This window comes from Tachysurus vachellii, chromosome 18, assembly GCF_030014155.1.
Source record: "Tachysurus vachellii isolate PV-2020 chromosome 18, HZAU_Pvac_v1, whole genome shotgun sequence".
NCBI lineage: Eukaryota > Metazoa > Chordata > Actinopteri > Siluriformes > Bagridae > Tachysurus > Tachysurus vachellii.
The window spans coordinates 8,532,970-8,552,468 of record NC_083477.1 but is presented as its reverse complement, the minus strand read 5'-3'; the positions used below and the strand labels follow the sequence as shown (position 1 = coordinate 8,552,468).

The 19,499-nt window shown below is 37.8% G+C and overlaps 1 protein-coding gene across 3 annotated transcripts; it reads right to left on the bottom strand.

Annotated features, from left to right (window-relative positions):
• Positions 1-749: 749 nt before the first annotated feature.
• Positions 750-15,355, bottom strand: cbx1a (chromobox homolog 1a (HP1 beta homolog Drosophila)). 3 transcript variants are annotated; one of them, XM_060892455.1, is made up of 6 exons: positions 13,101-15,355; positions 10,349-10,452; positions 6,278-6,452; positions 5,555-5,732; positions 5,280-5,398; positions 750-1,296 (listed from the first exon to the last, which is right to left on the bottom strand). In XM_060892455.1, exons 1-6 carry the CDS (start codon positions 15,338-15,340, stop codon positions 1,152-1,154), a joined length of 2,961 nt encoding a protein of 986 aa, XP_060748438.1. In that variant the 5' UTR covers positions 15,341-15,355; the 3' UTR covers positions 750-1,151. The 3 variants fall into 3 exon arrangements, with proteins under 3 accessions (XP_060748438.1, XP_060748439.1, XP_060748440.1); XM_060892456.1 differs by having other exon boundaries at positions 5,280-5,392; XM_060892457.1 differs by having other exon boundaries at positions 5,280-5,371.
• Positions 15,356-19,499: the final 4,144 nt, after the last annotated feature.

Here is a 19,499-nt window from a genome sequence, read left to right as displayed (position 1 = left end):
AAAAGAAAAAAACATGCAATAGGATTATAGGAAAAGTAGCTTCCAAAGCTAAGCGAGAGGTTGTAAAAGTCAAAGCAGATATTAATTTAAACCTGTTCCACTTCATCCTCGGTTTACATGAAGCTTCAATCAATCAATACAATTCCCAGAGTACAGCAGATGCAGGAATTGAAGAGTACACACCCAAAGAATTCCACTTTTTAGAGAAGGGTGCATTTTTAAATCATGAAATCCAGTTCCTGTATTGTTAAATAATGCTGCAGTCATAGACAGCATTATCAGTTTAAAATCTATGGGATGAAGCAACAGGTCATCATTTAATACACTACAGCAACTAAAGGCTGATGACAGAAGTGGACAATGAATGCAACAGACCTGAAAACAACCGCTATATAACATCAAGAGGTATTGGGCTTTGGATAAACATTAAAATTGTTATTAATTACGTTCTCTGAAAGACTCCGTAAGCGCACACACCAACACTTATGTAAGTAGGGAGAGACCATAAACTTGCTGTTATATTAATAATAAAAGTGAGCACTTGGCAATAATTATTAAACAGAGACTGACCAGACATCATAAATATGTAAATACAAAGATTTTTTTTTAACATTTATTTTGAAAGTGTATTCAATGTTCTATTAATGTACTAAAGAAATTCTGTGAAGACCTGGACAGTGAAAGAAGTATTTTTAAGAACATGTCTCGGAATTAAATTTCAAAATGACATTTTAAAAAAAAACAGAATATTAATGAACTGTATAAGTTTATTCTTGCTTAAAAAAATACTGGTGTCTATGCTTCACAACACGTCATAACAGCAAGAGTGTACTCACATAAAACCATATCTAAGACAAACATTGACTTGCAGCTTGGTAGACTACATTTCCCATAATCCCAAAAGAAAACAAAAAAAAAAAAAGGGAGAAAGGAGATGGATCAAATGGACAAGAGTTTCTGCTGTTGCTATCCAGACTCTTTAATATTTAATCTCCAGAAAACCCCACCACTGTATGTGTGTTCTACACAATTTCCAAGTGTCCAAGATTTATGGCAAAAGTTAAAAAGTTTATTAAAAAAAAACAAAAAAAGGCAAACCAATATCTGCCACTCTGCCAATAACAACCATGCTGCACATTTCTGCTTGCCGTTTAGTTTTTGTCATCTTTCTTCTCCTCTTCCTCATTGGGGTACGAGTGCCACGTTAGCCGTTCCTCATAGAATGAAATAACTACTTGTGGACACTTCACGTTCGCTTCCTTTGCTGGCACAAGATCTGCCTCATCTGAATTTTTCCTGCAAACAACAGACAAAACATTCAGTTGTAATTCATACAACTTTCTCCCCCTCATATTTTTGTAAATATTTTATTATATCTTTTCATGTGACAACACTGAAGAAATGACAGTGTAGTGGGTGTACAGCATGTATAACAGTGTAAATTTGCTGTCGCTATAACTCAACACACAGAAATTAATGTCTAACCCGCTGGCCACAAAAGTGAGTACACCCCTAAATGAAAATGTCCAAATTGGGCCCAAAGTGTCAATATTTTGTGTGGCCACCATTATTTTCCAGCACTGCCTTAACCCTCATGGGCATGGATTCACCAGAGCATCACAGGTTGTCATCATTGGAGCTCTTCCACTGCTCCATGATGACATTGCGGAGCTAGTGGATGTTAGAGAACCTTCGCTCCTCCATCTTCCCTTTGAGGATTCCCCATTAGGGGAATAGCTCAATAGGGTTTAGGTCATGAAACATTCTTTGGCAGTCCATCCCCTTTAAACCCAGCTTCTTTAGCAAGGCAGTGGTCATCTTGGGAGATGTTTTTGGGGTAGTTATGTTGGAATACCGAGTCTCTGAAGGGAGGGGATCATGTTCTGCTTCAGTATGTCACAGTACATGTGGGCATTCATGGTTTCCTCAATGAACTGTAGCTCCCCAGTGCTGGCAGCACTCATGCATCCCCAGACCATGACACTCCCACCACCATGCTTGACTGTAGGCAAGACACACTTGTCTTTGTACTCCTCACCTGGTTGCCACCACACACACTTGACCATCTGAACCAAATAAGTTTATCTTGGTCTCATCAGATCACAGGACATGTTTTCAGTAATCCATGTCCTTAGTGCTTGTCTTCAGCAAACTGTTTGCAGGCTTTCTTGTGCATCATCTTTAGAAGAGGCTTCCTTCTGGGTCGACAGCCATGCAAACCAACATGCAATTTCTTTGGTCGACCAAGGCGAGGCCTGTTCCAAGTGGAACCTGTCCTGTTGTATGGTCTTGGCCACTGTGCTGCAGCTCAGTTTCACTTCAAATGCCAGACCTGTATTAGTCTGTTGGGTCTTCTAAGCAACTAAAGGCCTCTTTTACTTTGGCTTATGTTAAATGTTCATGAGTCTGCCATCAGGTGAACACTGAACAACCTTGGTGTGCAAAGCAGAGTTGCAGGGAGAAAGCCACTACTATCCAAAAAGATCAATGTTACCCATGAAGTTTTCTAAAGATCATGTGGACAAGCCAGAGGACTATTGGAAAAGAAAATATGTGGAGGAATGAGACCAAAATAAATCGTTTTGGTTTAAAATGAGAAGGCTTATTTTTGGAGAAAGGAAAATACTGAATTCCAGCATAAGAACCTTATACCTTCTCTGAAACATGGTGGTGAAAGTATCATGCTTTTGGCCTGTATTGCTGCATCTGGGCCAGGACAGCTTACCATCATTGATTGAACAGTGTATTCAGAATTGTACCAGTGAATTCTAAAGGAAAATGGCAGGACATTGTGTCCTGATGGACACATCTGTCCATGAACTGCATCTCAAGTGAAAATAGGTCATACACCAAGACAACGATTACAAGCATCCAAGTCTGTCTACCAAATAATGATTAAAGAGGAACAAGGATGTTTTGGAATGGCAAAGTCAAAGTCCTGACTTTAATCCAAAAGAAAAACTATGGAAGGACCTGAAGCAAGCAGTTCATGTGAGGACACCCACTACAGTCAGAGTGTTGAAGTTCTTCTGTACTGAGGAATGAGAAAATTCTTCCAAGACATTGTGCAGGTTTGATCACGTTACCGGGCACTTTACTTGCAGTTATTGCTCCACAATGGATCACAACAGATACAACAGATTCAAATATTTGCAAGCAGATGTGTAATGCTGGATCATTTTTCACTATAATTAAATGAAGAACTATAATATTATTGCCTCATTTGTTTGATCGTGTTCACTTTGTTTACTTTTAGGACTTCTGATGTTTTTGGCATATTTATACAGAAATATAGGAATTTCTAAAGGGTTCACAAACTTTCAAGTGACACTATGTGCGCACACATTTTTTATATATATATATATATATATATATATATATATATATATATATATATATATATATATATATATATATATATATATATATATATACACACACATACACACACACACACACACGTACATTTGTGGCCTGCTGGAGGTAATTTTTCAGGGCTCTGGCAGTGCTCCTCCTGTTCCCCCTTGCACAAAAGCGGAGGTAGCGGTCCTGCTGCTGGGTTGTTGCCCTCCTACGACCTACTCTACGTCTCCTGATGTACTGGCCTGTCTCCTGGTAGCGCCTCCATGCTCTGGACACTACGCTGGCAGACACAGCAAACCTTCTTGCCACAGCTTGCATTGATGTGCCATCCTTGATGAGCTGCACTACCTGAGCCACTTGTGTGGGTTGTAGACTCCGTCTCATGCTACCACTAGAGGGAAAGCACTGCCAGCATTCAAAAGTGACCAAAACATCAGCCATAAAGCATAGGAACTGAGAAGTGGTCTGTGGTCACCACCTGCAGAACCACTCCTTTATTGGGGGGTGTCTTGCATAGTGCCTATAATTTACACCTGTTGTCTATTCCATTTGTACAACAGCATGTAAAATTGATTGTCAATCAGTATTGCTTAGTAAGTGGGCAGTTTGATTTCATTGTGATTGACTTGGAGTTACATTCTGTTGTTTAAGTGTTCCCTTTATTTTTTTGAGCAGTGTAGACTCTGTCTCATGCTACCACTAGAGTGAAAATGAAATATATACACTGCTTACAGCCCAACACCGGGCAGGACGTTTGGCATTTGCCAGAGAACACCAAGATTGGCAAATTCGCCACTGGCACCCTGTGCTCTTCACAGATGAAAGCAGGTTCACACTGAGCACATTTGACAGAAGTGACAGAGTCTGGAGACGCCATGGAGAACGTTCTGCTGCCTGCAACATCCTCCAGCATGACCGGTTTGGCAGTGGGTCAGTAATGGTGTGGGGTGGCATTTCTATGGAGGGCCGCACAGCCCTCCATGTGCTCGCCAGAGGTAGACTGACTGCCATTAGGTACCAAGATGAGATCTTCAGACCCCTTTGTGAGACCATATGCCGGTGCAGTTGGCCCTGGGTTCCTCCTAATGCAAGACAATGCTAGACCTCATGTGGCTGGAGTGTGTCAGCAGTTCCTGCAAGACAAAAGCATTGATGCTATGGACTGGTCCGCCTGTTCCCCAGACCTGAATCCAATTGAGCACATCTGGGATATCATGTCTCGCTCCATCCACTAATGTCACGTTGCACCACACTGTCCAGGAGTTGGTGGATGCTTTAGTCCAGGTCTGGGAGGAGATCCCTCAGGAGACCATCCGCCACCTCATCAGGAGCATGCCCAAGTGTTATAGGGAGATCATACAGACAGGTGGAGGCCACACACACTACTGAGCCTCATTTTGACTTGTTTTAAGGACATTACATCAAAGTTGGATCAGCTTGTAGGGTGTTATTCCACTTAAATTTTGAGTGTGAAGTCCATACCTCCATGGGTTAATAAATTTGATTTTCATTGATAATTTTTGTGTGATTTTGTTGTCAGCACATTCAACTATATAAAGAACAAAGTATTTAATAAGTCTATTTCATTCAATCAGATCTAGGATGTGTTGCTTAAGTGTTCCCTTTATTTTGGGTTATATGTTTATGCTAGAGGTGGTTTAATAGTGTGGGGAAAGTTTTTATTTCGAGGCAAAAAAGTCCTACCCAACATTATGGTGTTCCTAATAAACTAGAGGCTACACTGATATGTGAATAGGGCAAAATGAGAATATGTTAAATAATTATAATTCTTCTAATATATGGCCTCAATGTTGGCCTCCAAGAACCCAACTGTAGAATCTCTGCTCTAATAACTCATTTGTTTTACTGACAAACAGGGATGCTTGTTGTCTGAACAGAAAGATATCTTCACCCACCATTTCATGAGGAACATCAGCTCTCCGCTGGAATCTGTGGCTCCAATAATGCGTTCAGGATCCAATCCTCGAGCAAAGCCTCTTGGCTTTTCCTGCAACAGGATAGGAGATCCCTGCAACTTTCATACATTGATTTAAATTTGGGTTTCCCGCTTTTCATTTACTTAAAGCACCACTCATCTTAAAAACCATAATGAAAGACTATTTACATGCTGTAGGTTAAGCCTACTTGTGTTAATTTGCACTAGTGTCCATAAAGCAAATCCATTCCTTACCTCATCTTTCCTCTTCTTAGGCCTGTCTTCACTGCCTGTCTCGTTATCTGACTCTCCCACTTTCCTTTTGCCACCCACATCTTTTTTCTCATCTACTGCCTTCTTCTGTGACTGCAGGAACTCTGCTATCAGGTCTGGACAGTCAAGGTTATCTTCAGGCTCCCATGTGTTGTCCTCACTAATTGGGACATTAAAAGTATAAAACATTACAAATGTTTTTCAAAATGTTATATTAATAAAATAATAGAATTGTTCAATGTAAGCAAAAAAGACCAGGGAAATAATTCATAACTCAAAGAAAGATTCCACACCAAAACACAGTGGACCTGGGATTCGAACTCATGACCTATCAATCGGTAGTCCAACACCTTCAGCACTAGGCTACCACACCCCTATGAACCAAGGACTAATTTTTACTGGTGGCACAATTTATTCTTATTATTTATTTACCCATATTTATTATGGTTATTATGGGTGATGTAATCTATGTTCTCCATACATTGTACGTGTTCTTGTTAATTAAGGTTCTGCTGCAAGAGCACAATTTTCCTCAAGGACCAGTAAAGTACACCCCCCACCAAACCATTAGCTAGCAGTCCAGTGGTATAGTGGGTAATGTAAGAAACCATTAACCAAAGTGAATGTGGACCAAAATGTTGATAAAAGATGAGATGTCATTCACTTTTCCTTGAAGTAAGGTTAAGCCTTAATGCCTTCACTCACTCTGTAAAGCCCTTCCATTTGAGCAGGTACTCGACTCGGCCTTTCACCACCCGCCTGTCGAGAACTTTCTCCACCACATATTCTTCCTCTTCCTCTTCCAGCAACTCCTCCACCTTCTTCTTGGTGTGCTTCTTTCCTCCGGTGGATGCCAGTTTGACAGCTGCCGGTGCAGGTTCTAAAGGACAGAAAAGAACATAGAGTCTAGCTTTGTCTTTTTGTTTCCCTTGAATATCTTATCTAGTGCAGATTAAAATGTAGAGAACAATCCAATAAAAAGAAATGCAGCACTTGGCAGGGTTTAAGCAAAAGCTTGTGTTTTGTATTCCATTAATCTGTTGACAAGTCCATATATTTGTGCTTCTTTTTACATGTAATTATTGGTGAAATAACAACAATAAACTATCATTTAAAGTACTTACAGTATCAAATGAACAAACGGAGTCATGTGTGCGAGTGCTACTAAATGAAGAACAGTCCTGATTGTGTGTGCAGTTTGTAGATAGCATGAACATTAAATGTCCCTATGTACACTGGTTGTGTAGGTACGAAGTGCAATTTTATTATTTTGAACAGTTAAACATTCATCCACATACAAATATACCCAAACTAGTCTAAAAAACCTTTTGTATATAAGTGATGCTTTAAAAAATGTACCTTTTAGCTTGTAAGCCATTTAGAGTTTATGGTGGCTAATAGCACTAGGACTTTTTGTGTTTTTAAACAAGCAATGCTTAGTACAAGGTGTCTGATGCAGTAGCTGCTGGTCGTAAAGAAAAACATGTACCCTGGAGCAAGAGCTTAAACATTCCCTGGAATCACAAACCCAGAAACTAAAGTCATCATGATGTTTAAGAACACATTTTAGACCTGGCATGTAGCGTCACTGTAAACTACTGCAGGCTTTACAGAAAACAGCAAAATAGACTTATTAGTGTTCAATTTACAATGAATACACAATTATTAGGCAAGTAAGTACTATGATCTGTTTATTATTTTTATGCATTTTACCCAAGTGCAAATCCAATCATACATAAACAGAATGCTAATTCTGCATATAAGGTGTGCATAATTATTAAGCAGCTTCTCTACCTCAGGAAAATGGGACCAAAAGAGAGTGGTGTGGTGAAAAAAAAAAAAAAGACCTAATATGATGTGATATTGCCAGGTCCCTGTTAGCCTTTAGTGCTACAGTGTTTCAGTACTGCAACCTTCCTGGAGTGTCCAGAAGTGCAAGCGGTCAAATGCATGGTGATGAGGCTAAGGTAAGAAAGGCCGAAACACATCTTTCCACTGAATGATACTTAGAAGCTGAAGCATCAAGAAATACCTAAAGACCTGTTTCTCATAGGTTTTATGGACCAATGAACAAGGAGGAGAAGGAGGAGGATGCAAGGAGGAGAATGGGTACTGCTGTGGGCTGTTTCTACAAGACTTTCTTCAAGCAGTGGTACAGAAAGACATCAGCAACATTCAAGAAGTTGATCTTTAAGCAGGACAATACTGTGTAGCTAACTAGGAAAGGCATCAAAGACGGCAGAATGATGACCTGGACCTCTTCCTCACCTGACCCTAGTGAGGGTTCTCAAGTGTGAAACAACACAATTTCACCTCTGTGACCATGCTATGGAAAGTTGTGGTGGCTACTTCAGCTAGAATTGACCATGAGCAGATCAAGAAACAGATTGAGTGGACAAAAGACTTGTGGCAGTTAGTGAAAATAAGAGTGGCTATATTCATCACTGAAATATTCTAAAGGGCCAAAAATGTCTTTTGTTACTTCATTTATGTTTGCAATTTGTTTAATAATAATTTCAGGATGAAGAAGTCACAAGTAAGTGGAAAAAACTTATTCAACATGTGGTTGCATAATAAATTTACATGCGAATAATTTCCCCAGATAAAAAAAAAAACAAAAAACAAAAACACACACATACACATATATATATATATATATTATTTTTTTTTGATAAACATGCTATTTTGATGTTTAATACAAACTTCAGATCAAAAGTGACCATTCTATTTGCTCACCAATAAAATGAAGCTGAGAAATATGCCTAATAATTACGCATGCAGTGTAAACACAGGGTATTAGACCGATGGCTGTCAAGCTAAACACCAAGTCTTCAGTAAAATATATAATGCCATTAAACCAGCAACAATTTTACTGTTAGGAACACATCCAGTATTGCTCCTTTCCATCAATAACTATAATTCAATCCGAGTTGGAAACCCTTTTACATTTTCAGTTCAAAATGAGGGACAGGGAAAGGGACTCTAGAGCAGAACTAACACATGACTGGGAAATAAGCAAACGCAAAAAAGTGCTCAAATCTAAAATTAATTCAAAGATAAAGCAAATACGCAGAAAAGAAGTCGACAAATTAAGCATTTCAGATGGTACACGTGATATTCTTGCTTATAGCTCAAAGTAACATATTTTGTGTATAACCTAAACTTCTAAAATTGCAACACCTTTTATTATTTTTTTAATTTATTTTTTTTAATCTTTGAAATTTCTAAGTAACAATCCTTACAAAAATGTTTCATTTGGCTCATGCTCGCTCACACACACACACACACACAGTGGTGTTGCTACCAGTGCTGGGGATGACGTTCCCTTGATCCTCATTGGATTTTCCACCAAACCTATTGCCAAGGCCAGAAAGTTATATTTTATACTAGAGAACACTTTTCCTCATGCCTGCCTACGTCCTGACTACAAACAGGATTTCATGCAGCTCCCTGAAAGGCTTTCTTCAGAGAGATCTTAAATAAAGCCTAGTTTTGTAGAATGTCCAGCTTGTCCTGTGAACAGCTTCTCCCATCTGATATTTGGCTTTCTTCAGCTTGTTCAGTTATCCTTTGTCTCTCAGTTGTTTCTTGGACTTATATCCTCTTGGCTCTTTGTAGAGTTGCAGTTTTGCTTCTTATAAATTCAGATTAAAATAATTATACACACTATTGAATTTGTCCTTATATCACTACATATACTCCTGATCAAGTCCATTCAAGTTCCAAGTTGAAACTAAAACAAGCATGAAGTGGATATATGGCAAAAAAAAAAAAAAAAAAACCTATATATATATATATATATATATATATATATATATATATATATATATATATATATATATATATACTATTTTTTAATGACTTTTTTGTACTGCAATATAAAAAAAAGGGTGTGTGGTTTTTAGTACAATTTCAAGCATTATAAAGCAGAAAGTCTAAACTGAAAATGGTAAATCTCCTCCTCCGCCACCACTCCGTGATCAAAGAATAAAGTGCAGATGAAGTGGTATTATGGAAAAGAAACAATCACCATACAGAAGTCAAAATCACACTGTGTAAACCGGTACTCTGTGCCTCAAATGAGGTTTTTGGAGCATTTGCATTGCTGTCAGTACAGACAATGGCAAATATTGCATCTGTCCCTTCATGTTAAATGATGTTTATGGAAAATTTTAAGTTTTAGCATTTCCTACCAATCAGCAATTTTCTATACTCATTCTTTATTAGATTACAGCCAGATCTTAGCCCAGCCTCATTAGACAAAGATTTAGTGCAAGACGTAACTTTACATTAACAAAATGTCCATTCATATTAACAAATATTCAAAGGAGGACCAAACTATTAACTATTATTTAGATTACTGGCCCGGCTCCTACTGTACATATGGCTGCACAAACAGAAGTATGTAAATACTAAAGTATTTTAGGTAATCATAAAGTTATTTAAAAGCAATACTAATTAATTTAAATTCACTTTTATATTTAGTATTTAGAAAAACTAAATACAAGCAATTAAATCAATACAGCACTATCAGATGATCAGCACTAAACTTTCTGCAGTTCCTCTTAGCTGAACATAATTATCAGCAAATAATGGCCAGATATACATATGGATTTTATGACAGGGAAATAAACTAGTGCTGAAAACAGAACAAACATTTCACCCACTGTGCTGAATAAATTTGGCTGTGCAACTGACATCACCACCACCAACACCACCCCCATTCACAAAACACACGGCAGAGAGAGTGAAGCGTAATAGAAAGTTGTGCAACACCTGAGGTGACACCGGCAGCATCACTAGTGTTGTCTGTTGGCTGGCTCATAATCGTCGGGGAAGAGTCTGCGGAACCTTCTGGTTCCTTGTCAACGTCAAAAGAGCTGAACAGAGTGAAAGTGCAGATTAGGGAGGGGTCAAGGGGTTCATAAATTAAGTGATATCAGGAGGAGAATAAAAGGCAGAAACATATGATTGGTAAGGACATACATTATTATTACTACCAGTTACAACAATGATAATAAAAATAAAAAAAACCACTTAAAAATCGTTAACTAACAGGTTTTTAAAACATGGTATGTAATAGGGTTGGTCACAAGCGGATTGGTCAAATACAAGCTCCACATTCAACCCATTAATGATTCCTGTCGGCTATAAATCACCTTCAGCCTAAAAACTGCCTCATGCTGGTTTGTGCAGTCCTTCAAATGTACATTTTAAGACTGGGTTACAATTAACTCAGGTTTTAAACCAACAACAAACGAGCAAACTGTGCATCCCAACTGTATTCGCATCAGTTTGGCTTTAACAGTTACGAAAGCAGAGATATTCACCCAAGCACAGCAATTATCCAGAAAAAGAATGTTTTTAACATGGCTGTGTAATTAATTACACAGCTTACTAATCACAGCTTTGGCCTCTACAATTTTTCAATTCAACAGGCTCCAGTTAAGGTATTTTCTTCAATGGCATGCTCGCTGTATCATAATTAAGCATTTCTAGCTATAACCCACTTATCTTGACTTGACTTATCAATTTATTCTGCTCACCTGCGTGTGTGATGCGAACTTGTGCCACATGCAAGACAGCACATTACCTTATTAAACTGTTTGTGAGTGTCTTTGTCCTTCAAACTACTTTTGGATTGCCTGAAATCCTTCAGAAGTGAAGGGTGTAGCATCAGACGTTACAAAATGCTGTCAGTTTACTGGCAGGAAAAACTGGCAGTTTACCAGTCTGAAAATGCTTTGAAATGCTTCCAATTATGCCAAATAAACACAATCAAAAAGTATAGAAGGGCACTTTTTACAAAACTAGAGTATAGGGTCTTTTTACAGCCAATCTATTTTTTCAGCTGCAGAGCTCTTACATTGAAAATAGTATATATATATTCAAGAATACTGGCGTGAGGCCTACTGTGAAACTGCGGGTGAAGTGGATTTGCTGAAAGTTTCTATAAAAACACTGATTTTATGTTAACTATCTGGCTGTTGGAGAATCGAATTATTTTTATTTGCTTGAAGATAAACTTGTCAACCAATATCTTTTATATGGCGGTTGATGGCTGACAAGAACATGGCAAAAATGAATAAGAATAGGAAACCCTATGAAGAGCCACTAGACAATTAGATTAGATTAACTGGACTATAGGTTAAAAATGTTACATTACCATGTGAATTATATAAACTCTACATTCCCATGTTGTACTAGTTTTGTTGCTGCTTTGTAAATCTGAGCTGTTGCACTATTGCTGCCAAACACGGTTTATACTATCTATAGTGTTTTTGATTGTAAAGTTGCACAGAGGATATATACAAATGTTAAAATTGCATTATTATTCGTTTCTTTTATAGCATAACATTCCATTGTACTTGTGCCATGACAAAGATATTCTAGTCGATAATTACTGTGTATCTAATTGCACCAATGTAACAATCACAAACATATTGCAATAAAATAATGCAATATTTAAAAAAAAAATAATTTGTGCTTTCAGTTTATTTGTACACATTTACATGGTGGTGTGAGGGATGTGGTATCCTAGTGGTTAAGGCGTTGAACTACTGATCGGAAGGTCAAGAGTTCAAATCCCAGGTCCAACATTCTGCCTATGCTTGGCCCCTGAGCAGGGCCCCTGAGCAAGGCCCTTAACCCTCAATTGCTCAGATTTTTAAATCTCTGGATAAAGGTGTCTGCATACACCAGAAATGTAAATGTGTGAATGTAAATACCAGAAATGTAATTTCTGGTATTTACAGAAATGTAAATGTGGTAATGTAAATACCAGAAATGTAAATGTGTGCGCGTCAACTTGAGAACATGCTAGTCACTTTTCAGTTAATATTTCAGTTACTGAATATTGTTATATCATCATCATCATCATTATTCTAAACTCTACTGGCATTTCAATAACAAAACCCACATTCTGAGTTCTTCTATGAGAAGGAAACCATGTTTCCGGGGCACCTGCGCAATAAAAAAAAAAGGCTAAATGTTTAGTAATGAGCGATTAAAGAAAATAAAAAAATTCTGCAATCTGCATTATAATCCATACAATGCAGCACAGGCCATGGCACATATCTGTGACCTGTGTAAAGAAAAAAAACACGATCGCCCCTGCAGTTTTTCAAAAGCACCGGGAGAGACCAGCGTGAAGTTGGCCCCCCACCCAATGCAAAACATCAGCAAAATAGTCTTGTTCGTTTGTGCTGCAAAAATTTCGTTTGTGCTGCTTTGGTTTTTTAGATATTAAAAGAATAATTATAGGAAAATCTAGGTCAAATCTAAATCAGTCAAGTCAAGGTAAGATCCATACGGCAAACCAAATCACATTAAATAGTCACATTCACTAAACTGTTATCTATCCACCGTGCGCTTTTAAGCTTTTAACGGACACAGCGATGTGTGAAATGTAACAAACTCCAAGGTAAGTGTTTTTAATTGGTACTCTATGTTCTTATGTGAATAACAGTAGTAATAGTAACACGGTCATAAATGCACGCACCAATAAGCATATAAACATATACAGTACCAGTCACTCTTTTTGGGTGGAACCGCTAGGCCTCTCCAGTTTTCAACAGCGTCTTCGTTTGTTGGATGGACACTTGTGACAGTATCAGACTTCCCAGAACAGAAAGCTTCCATTTCTGGTTTAACATCTACACTGGAAGTTGTAGTGGATAGTGGATTGGCTCCTGTGACGATCACTGTTCCAAAAGATGCATCCTCTTCAACTTTTACCTTGCCTTTCTGTTTTGCAGAACAAATCCACATGTTGCCTTCAATGAAGGACAGATGTTGTGCAATAAATTGATCCACCCGAATAGGCAAGTTTTCATGCTTGAAAAGACCGCGTCTGATGTTTTTGAACATTGCTTCAACATTGGCAGAACTTGCTGTGAGGCTGGTGCTTCGGAAGTGAGGGATCATTACCCCTGTCCAGAGTGGCAAGTAATTTGCCAGCCAGATTATATTTGGAATAATCTCAGGGAGGAAGTGCATATTGTCATGATCACCATTATCTATGGCAAGTGACCTGCTCTCCTCACATATGTCTGTCACCCACTGCTGTAGGTCTGTCTGTGTTTGCTCACATGGATCCACTTTTTCCAGGTCCTCACCCTCTACATCTGGAATGATGACACACTCTTCTGCAATTCGAGCTTTCAGGTATTTCTTGCATCTTTCTGATATGTTAGGGGCTCCAGAGCTGTCATTTCCCTCTTTTTCACTGAGAGCCACAATAGTAATATTGTGTAGTAGCTCTCTTGCATCCTCCATGGACTGTGACATGAGAAGCTGTGCCATTGACCTCACAAAGAAATCTTTTATGCGATGCGGTTTTTTCTTCAAACAGTCCCACTGGCAGATCATCTTGATGCAATGTGCAACATCAACTCGAACAAAACAAGGTGGCACTTTTGCTGACTGTTTACCAAGTAAGACACCATAACACTCATTGGTGTAGGTCTTTAAATCAGGATGAGGAGTAAAAGCCTTGACCAGAGCTCCGAGCAAAGCCAGAGAAAAGTCACTCACAACCTCTTTTGGAGTTGGTGCACCTGCGCGTATCCATTCTGTCAGCCAATTTGTTATTGCGTTAACATCGTGTCTCTCTGACAGCATTTGCACTACTGGGATACTTGAGTGCTCATCCCCTGCCAGAACACCCTGATACAAAAATATATGACCAGATTTGCCAATTGGTCTCTGTAGTTTCCTCACTACTGAGCCAGTTGCATCAAAACTCACAACTGGGTTAGTAGACATCTTTGATAAGGATTTGTACATGTACAGTTGTGTTTGACTCCAATAGTGACAGAAAAATTTGTTCAGACCAATGTCTTTAATGCTGCCACTGTGAGGTTCACTGTATTTTAACATTTGCAGAGAAAAAATGGGATCCTTGTCGCCTAACTCCAAGTCATTTCTCTCTTGCTTTGCTTTGCGCATGGTGGCCAAATTAGGCAGATGACTTGGCTCAGGATCTCCAAAATCCATCAGCTTGGTTGCCTCCAATGCCCTCCATACATGGGGTTCCATTCTACCCTCACACAGTTCTTTGGAAACCTGCACACGCAAGGTTTTTTGCACACCAGACATTGCACGCCTGGAACAGCCAGTGTGAATGGAACCATCAGTGTTTTTAATTAAACAGTTGAGCACCACTGGGCAGTTTATTTCAGGCTCTCCGTCACATTTTATGTGAATGTGGCCATGGCACTCCTTACAGTTGCCTCTGATTTCAATGTATTTCTTAGTGGCTGATGGATAGACCTTGGCTCTTTTAAAGGCAAATGTGCAGAAGCATTTCACATCTTGCCAAATTTGATGATTTATCACATGTGTCCAGATGCCATGCTTCAAAATTGTGTAATCCATTTTTTGTGTTACAGATAACTTGTTTTTGTATTTTACTGTTTCAGGCATGAATTCAATCCATTTCTGAAATGGAACTTCAAGATCAAAAGTCCAGGAATCTTTTGGTCTGGGGGAAAGGGACCCTGGCTCAAAATCAGCGTCATCACTACTGCCACTTGTTTCATGATCACTTTCGTGAGAAATTCCTAAAGCAGTCCAGATGTTGTGTCTGTTTAATTTAACAAAGGTGTATAGAGCCTTTGCAGTAATCTTGTTTTGTAGCTGCTTACTAAGCTCTGTCCAGATACTCTGATTAGGCGTAGCTATATTGCCATTTTGGACTATGGCATCTTTTGCTGAACACAAGACGGTGAAAATGGAATCCCTGTCAACTGATGGTTTCTTGGGCATCTGGGATAAGCAAAACATAATTACCCACTTAAATAATCCTGACTCAAAAATGTCATGTACAGTTGAAACTTATTTTCATGCATTACTATATTGGTCTGAATACATATTATAGTAATAATATATAAGGATAATATCTTATATTAGGAGTGACCTTAGAATGACCACCTAATAAAATGTTTAATATTTAATAAACCAAAACAGCACAAACGAATGAGACAATTTTTGTTGAATTTGGTGCATGTAGGGGGCTGATGACGTCATCGGCCAATAATTCAGTGTTTAATATATAATAAACCGAAACAGCACAAACAAAACTTTCACCAGCACAAACCAGATTATTTAGGACTATTAAGATCTGTAAGGACCAAAAGGAGAGAAATAATTTAAATTTTACACCAATTATTAAGAAAGTTAAACAAAAATTAAACTCCTGTTTAACGAGAGATTTATCATTAAAAGGAAGAATATTATTATCTAAAACTGAAAGGTTGTCACGCTTAGTGTATACATCTCTTGCACTAGATGTTCCACAATCTGTTACAAAAGAGGTAGATACTATTTTGTTCAATTTCATCTGGAAGAACAGACCACATTATTTAAAAAGAAGAGTTATATGTAACCCAATTAAAGATAGTGGTCTAAATGTACTTGACTTTAATACTGCTAACTGTGTACTTAAAAACAAATGGATAAAGAACTACTTGCACTCTAAAGACAAGATTTGGAATATCATCCCTGAATTAATTTTTGATAAATTGGGGATTTAGAATTTTTTTTGAGGTGTAATTTTGATGTAAACAAGGTTCCGATAAAGCTTTCTTCTTTTCATAAACACGTTTTTTTTTATTATGGATGCTCATTTTTAAGCATAACTTTTCTCCATACAACTCTGTGATTTGGAACAACAAATATATTAAGTTTAAAAATAAATATTTTACAGAAATTGGTACGATAATGGTATAATTTTGGTGAGGCAGCTATTTAAGAATAATGGACAGCTCTTTAATTACTGTGAATTCCTGAATCATTATAAGATCCCTGTAACTGCTAAAGAGTTTGAGGTAGTATTTGATGCCATTCCTAGTGGTCTTATTCAACTTTCATCAGGCAATATATCTTCTGAGCCTATTCCATTATATACAGATCAGTAAAGCATTAATGGTGTAAAAATTATGGATATAAAATGTATCTTTTATATATAAAAAATGATGTAGAAGTAAATTATTGCCTAAATGCAAACCTTTTTGGAACTTGAAGTACAATCAGATTGAATGGAAACAGGTCTGGAGTTTACCTAGTACATACTGCCTCACCAATAAAGTTAAAGAAATGACATAAGGTTACTCATTTGATTTATCCAGCAAGACAAGTAGTCTCAAGATTTTTCAGAGACATTGAGACTACATGTGTCTTTTGTCATTCAGAAGAAGAATGTGTATTTACCCAATCGTTTTGGATTGATATTGAATATCTAATATTCAAATTCACAAAATTAAATATATATAAAGATATATAAAGATATATAAAGCTTATAAATATATAAAGATATATTATTGTTATATAAATATAAGATTTGGAGCAAAATTTGGTGATTAACTTAGTAATTATGTATGGAAAATATATACACAAACAGAAATGGAATAATAATAAACCTAACATTATATTATTTAAAATTGAACTTAAGCATTATATTGAGGCCCTAAAAGATGCAAGAAATAAAAAAGCAAAACAGATGTATAGAATTTTTTAATCCTTTTCTTTTTGGAAAGTTTTTCCCCTGTATACATTAGTTTTCTCTCTTTTATTTATTTATTTCCCCTTTTCTTTCTGTTCTTTTTTATGCTACTATGAATATAATACATAATAGTTGAACACACTGTGATCCTGTTCATGTTCTTGTTATGCAATAAAATAAAAATAAAAAATAAACCTAAACAGCACAAACGGAGCACAAACGAACGAGACTATTTTGCTGACGTTTTGCGTTGGGGGGAGGGGAACCTTCACGTTGGTATTCTGAGTTCTTCTATGAGCAGGAAACCATGTTTCCGGCGCGCTTGCACACTAAAAAAAAGGCTAAATGTTTAGTAATGAGCGATTAAAGAATATAAACATTTCTGCAATCTCGATTACAATCCATACAATGGGCACAGGCCATGGCACATATCTGTGACCTGTGTAAAGAAAAAAACACGATCGCCCCTGCAGTTTTTCAAAAGCACCGGGAGAGGAGGCGTTTCTTTGTTTCTACAGGGCGAGTGGGCAGAACCAACTGAAGCTAGCTGGGTTACATTTACTCCTCGCAATGCTACAAGACATATCTCAATAGGGTTAACAATAAAATGAGAGCCACGACGGAAAAACGTTAAAAAAAACACTACACGAGCTGTCATAATGTGGTTGCTTGGTAACGCGGTATCTCAATCCAGCCCCTTTACAAAAGCTAACTCGGCCCGAGCAAGAAGCTAACAGTGATTAGCGAACACAACACGCCTCGTTCTCCATGTTGACCTGCAAGCTCACAACCACGGACTGAAATAGTTCAATTTCAGGACCAGCTGACTGATTTACACAAGTACATGAGCAGTTATTTAGCACTGGGAGTAACATTAGTTGCCACACGTTAAAATGTTTAGTAAATCCTTGAAACCATACGCTACCGAAGACATGATTCAGTCTCAGTTAGCTAACGATAGTAAAGAAAAAATATGGCGACAAAACAACGTGACTTACCTTCGGATGAATAAAATATCGGCACAGCAACACTCCAAATGAGTGCTAATTTATGAGATTTTTTTTTACTTAAAACGAACCCCAGGGCGTTTGAAATTGTTTTAAGAAAAGGTTTTTACAGAAATACACTCGTTACTCGGCCAGACAAAAGATTTTGCGACCCGCCAATTCCGACCGAGGCTGATGACGTATAAAGGTGGAATCATGGGAGTTGAAGTTTTGAGAAGGCTCTAGATCAGAGGTATTCAACTAAAATTGAAAGAGGTCCACTAAGAGAAAATTTCTTGAAGAGAAAGGTCCGGAAGATCATAATGTCTAACTAGTTAGTGTGATATATATTTATGTAGCCTAGTAGTTGTATCAACATCTGCAAGCAATCAATACCTGACTGTCAAATCAAATAAATTCAGTACAATTCAAAAACTTTTTGACAATATTTATTGTCACGTAACATAGAACTGAACATATGTATGATTGTAGATAGGTATAATGTTCTCTCATTAAATAAATTACGGCTGCATTTCAAAATAAGAGAAAATAAATAAAATGTGAAAATTGTGTATGTTTAAATAAAGTGCTTAACTTTCCCTTTTATATCCCACTTTTTGCTCAGTGAGAGAACTGAGCTCTAGCTTGGCTTGGCAGGATGTTAAACCTGGGCTTGAATGGAGTCAGGGCCAGTCTCATACACATGTGGACGTGCTCATTAGTGAGCCTGGAATTAGTGAGCCATTCGTTTGGATTATATTCATTACAGAGAAAGCTGCCTCGCAGTTGTATGTAGAGCCAAACATGGTCAGGATGTATAGGGCTACTTTCCTCAGACCTGGGAAAGCTGTCTCAGGGACGCTGTCTTCAGATTTGAGTGGATATGTTTGTTCAAAACCTTTATGTTTTGTCTCATAATTGTGTTTCACATTGTCACTTTTAATAAGTGCCACGGTTTCTGAACATATGATACACACTGGTTTAGTGTGAAGTGGGAACATAACTGAGTCTGTATATTCTGGATTAAATGCTCTATTTTCGCTGTCCACTTTTCTTTTTTTGGAGAGCGGCATTTGTTCTTTATTCTCCTTTTCTCCGTCTCACTCGACTGTTTCTCTCTCTTTCTCCGTCTCACTCGACTGTTTCTCTCCTTTTCTCCGTCTCACTCGTCTGTTTCTCTTTCTCCGTCTCACCCGACTGTTTCTCTCCCTTTCTCCGTCTTACTCGACTTTTTCTCTCCCTTTCTCTCTCTCACTCGTCTGTTTCTCTCCCTTTGTTTTCTACAGGTATCGCTATCTTTCTTTCATGTGTAACTTTACTCTAATTCTCTCATCTGTCTTGCACTGTTGAGTCGCAGTGTTTACTTCAGGAATGCACAGACTTGAATGGCTGAGTGGTATCACGTGGGATGGCTTAACTCGCGTGCAATTGGTCTGTG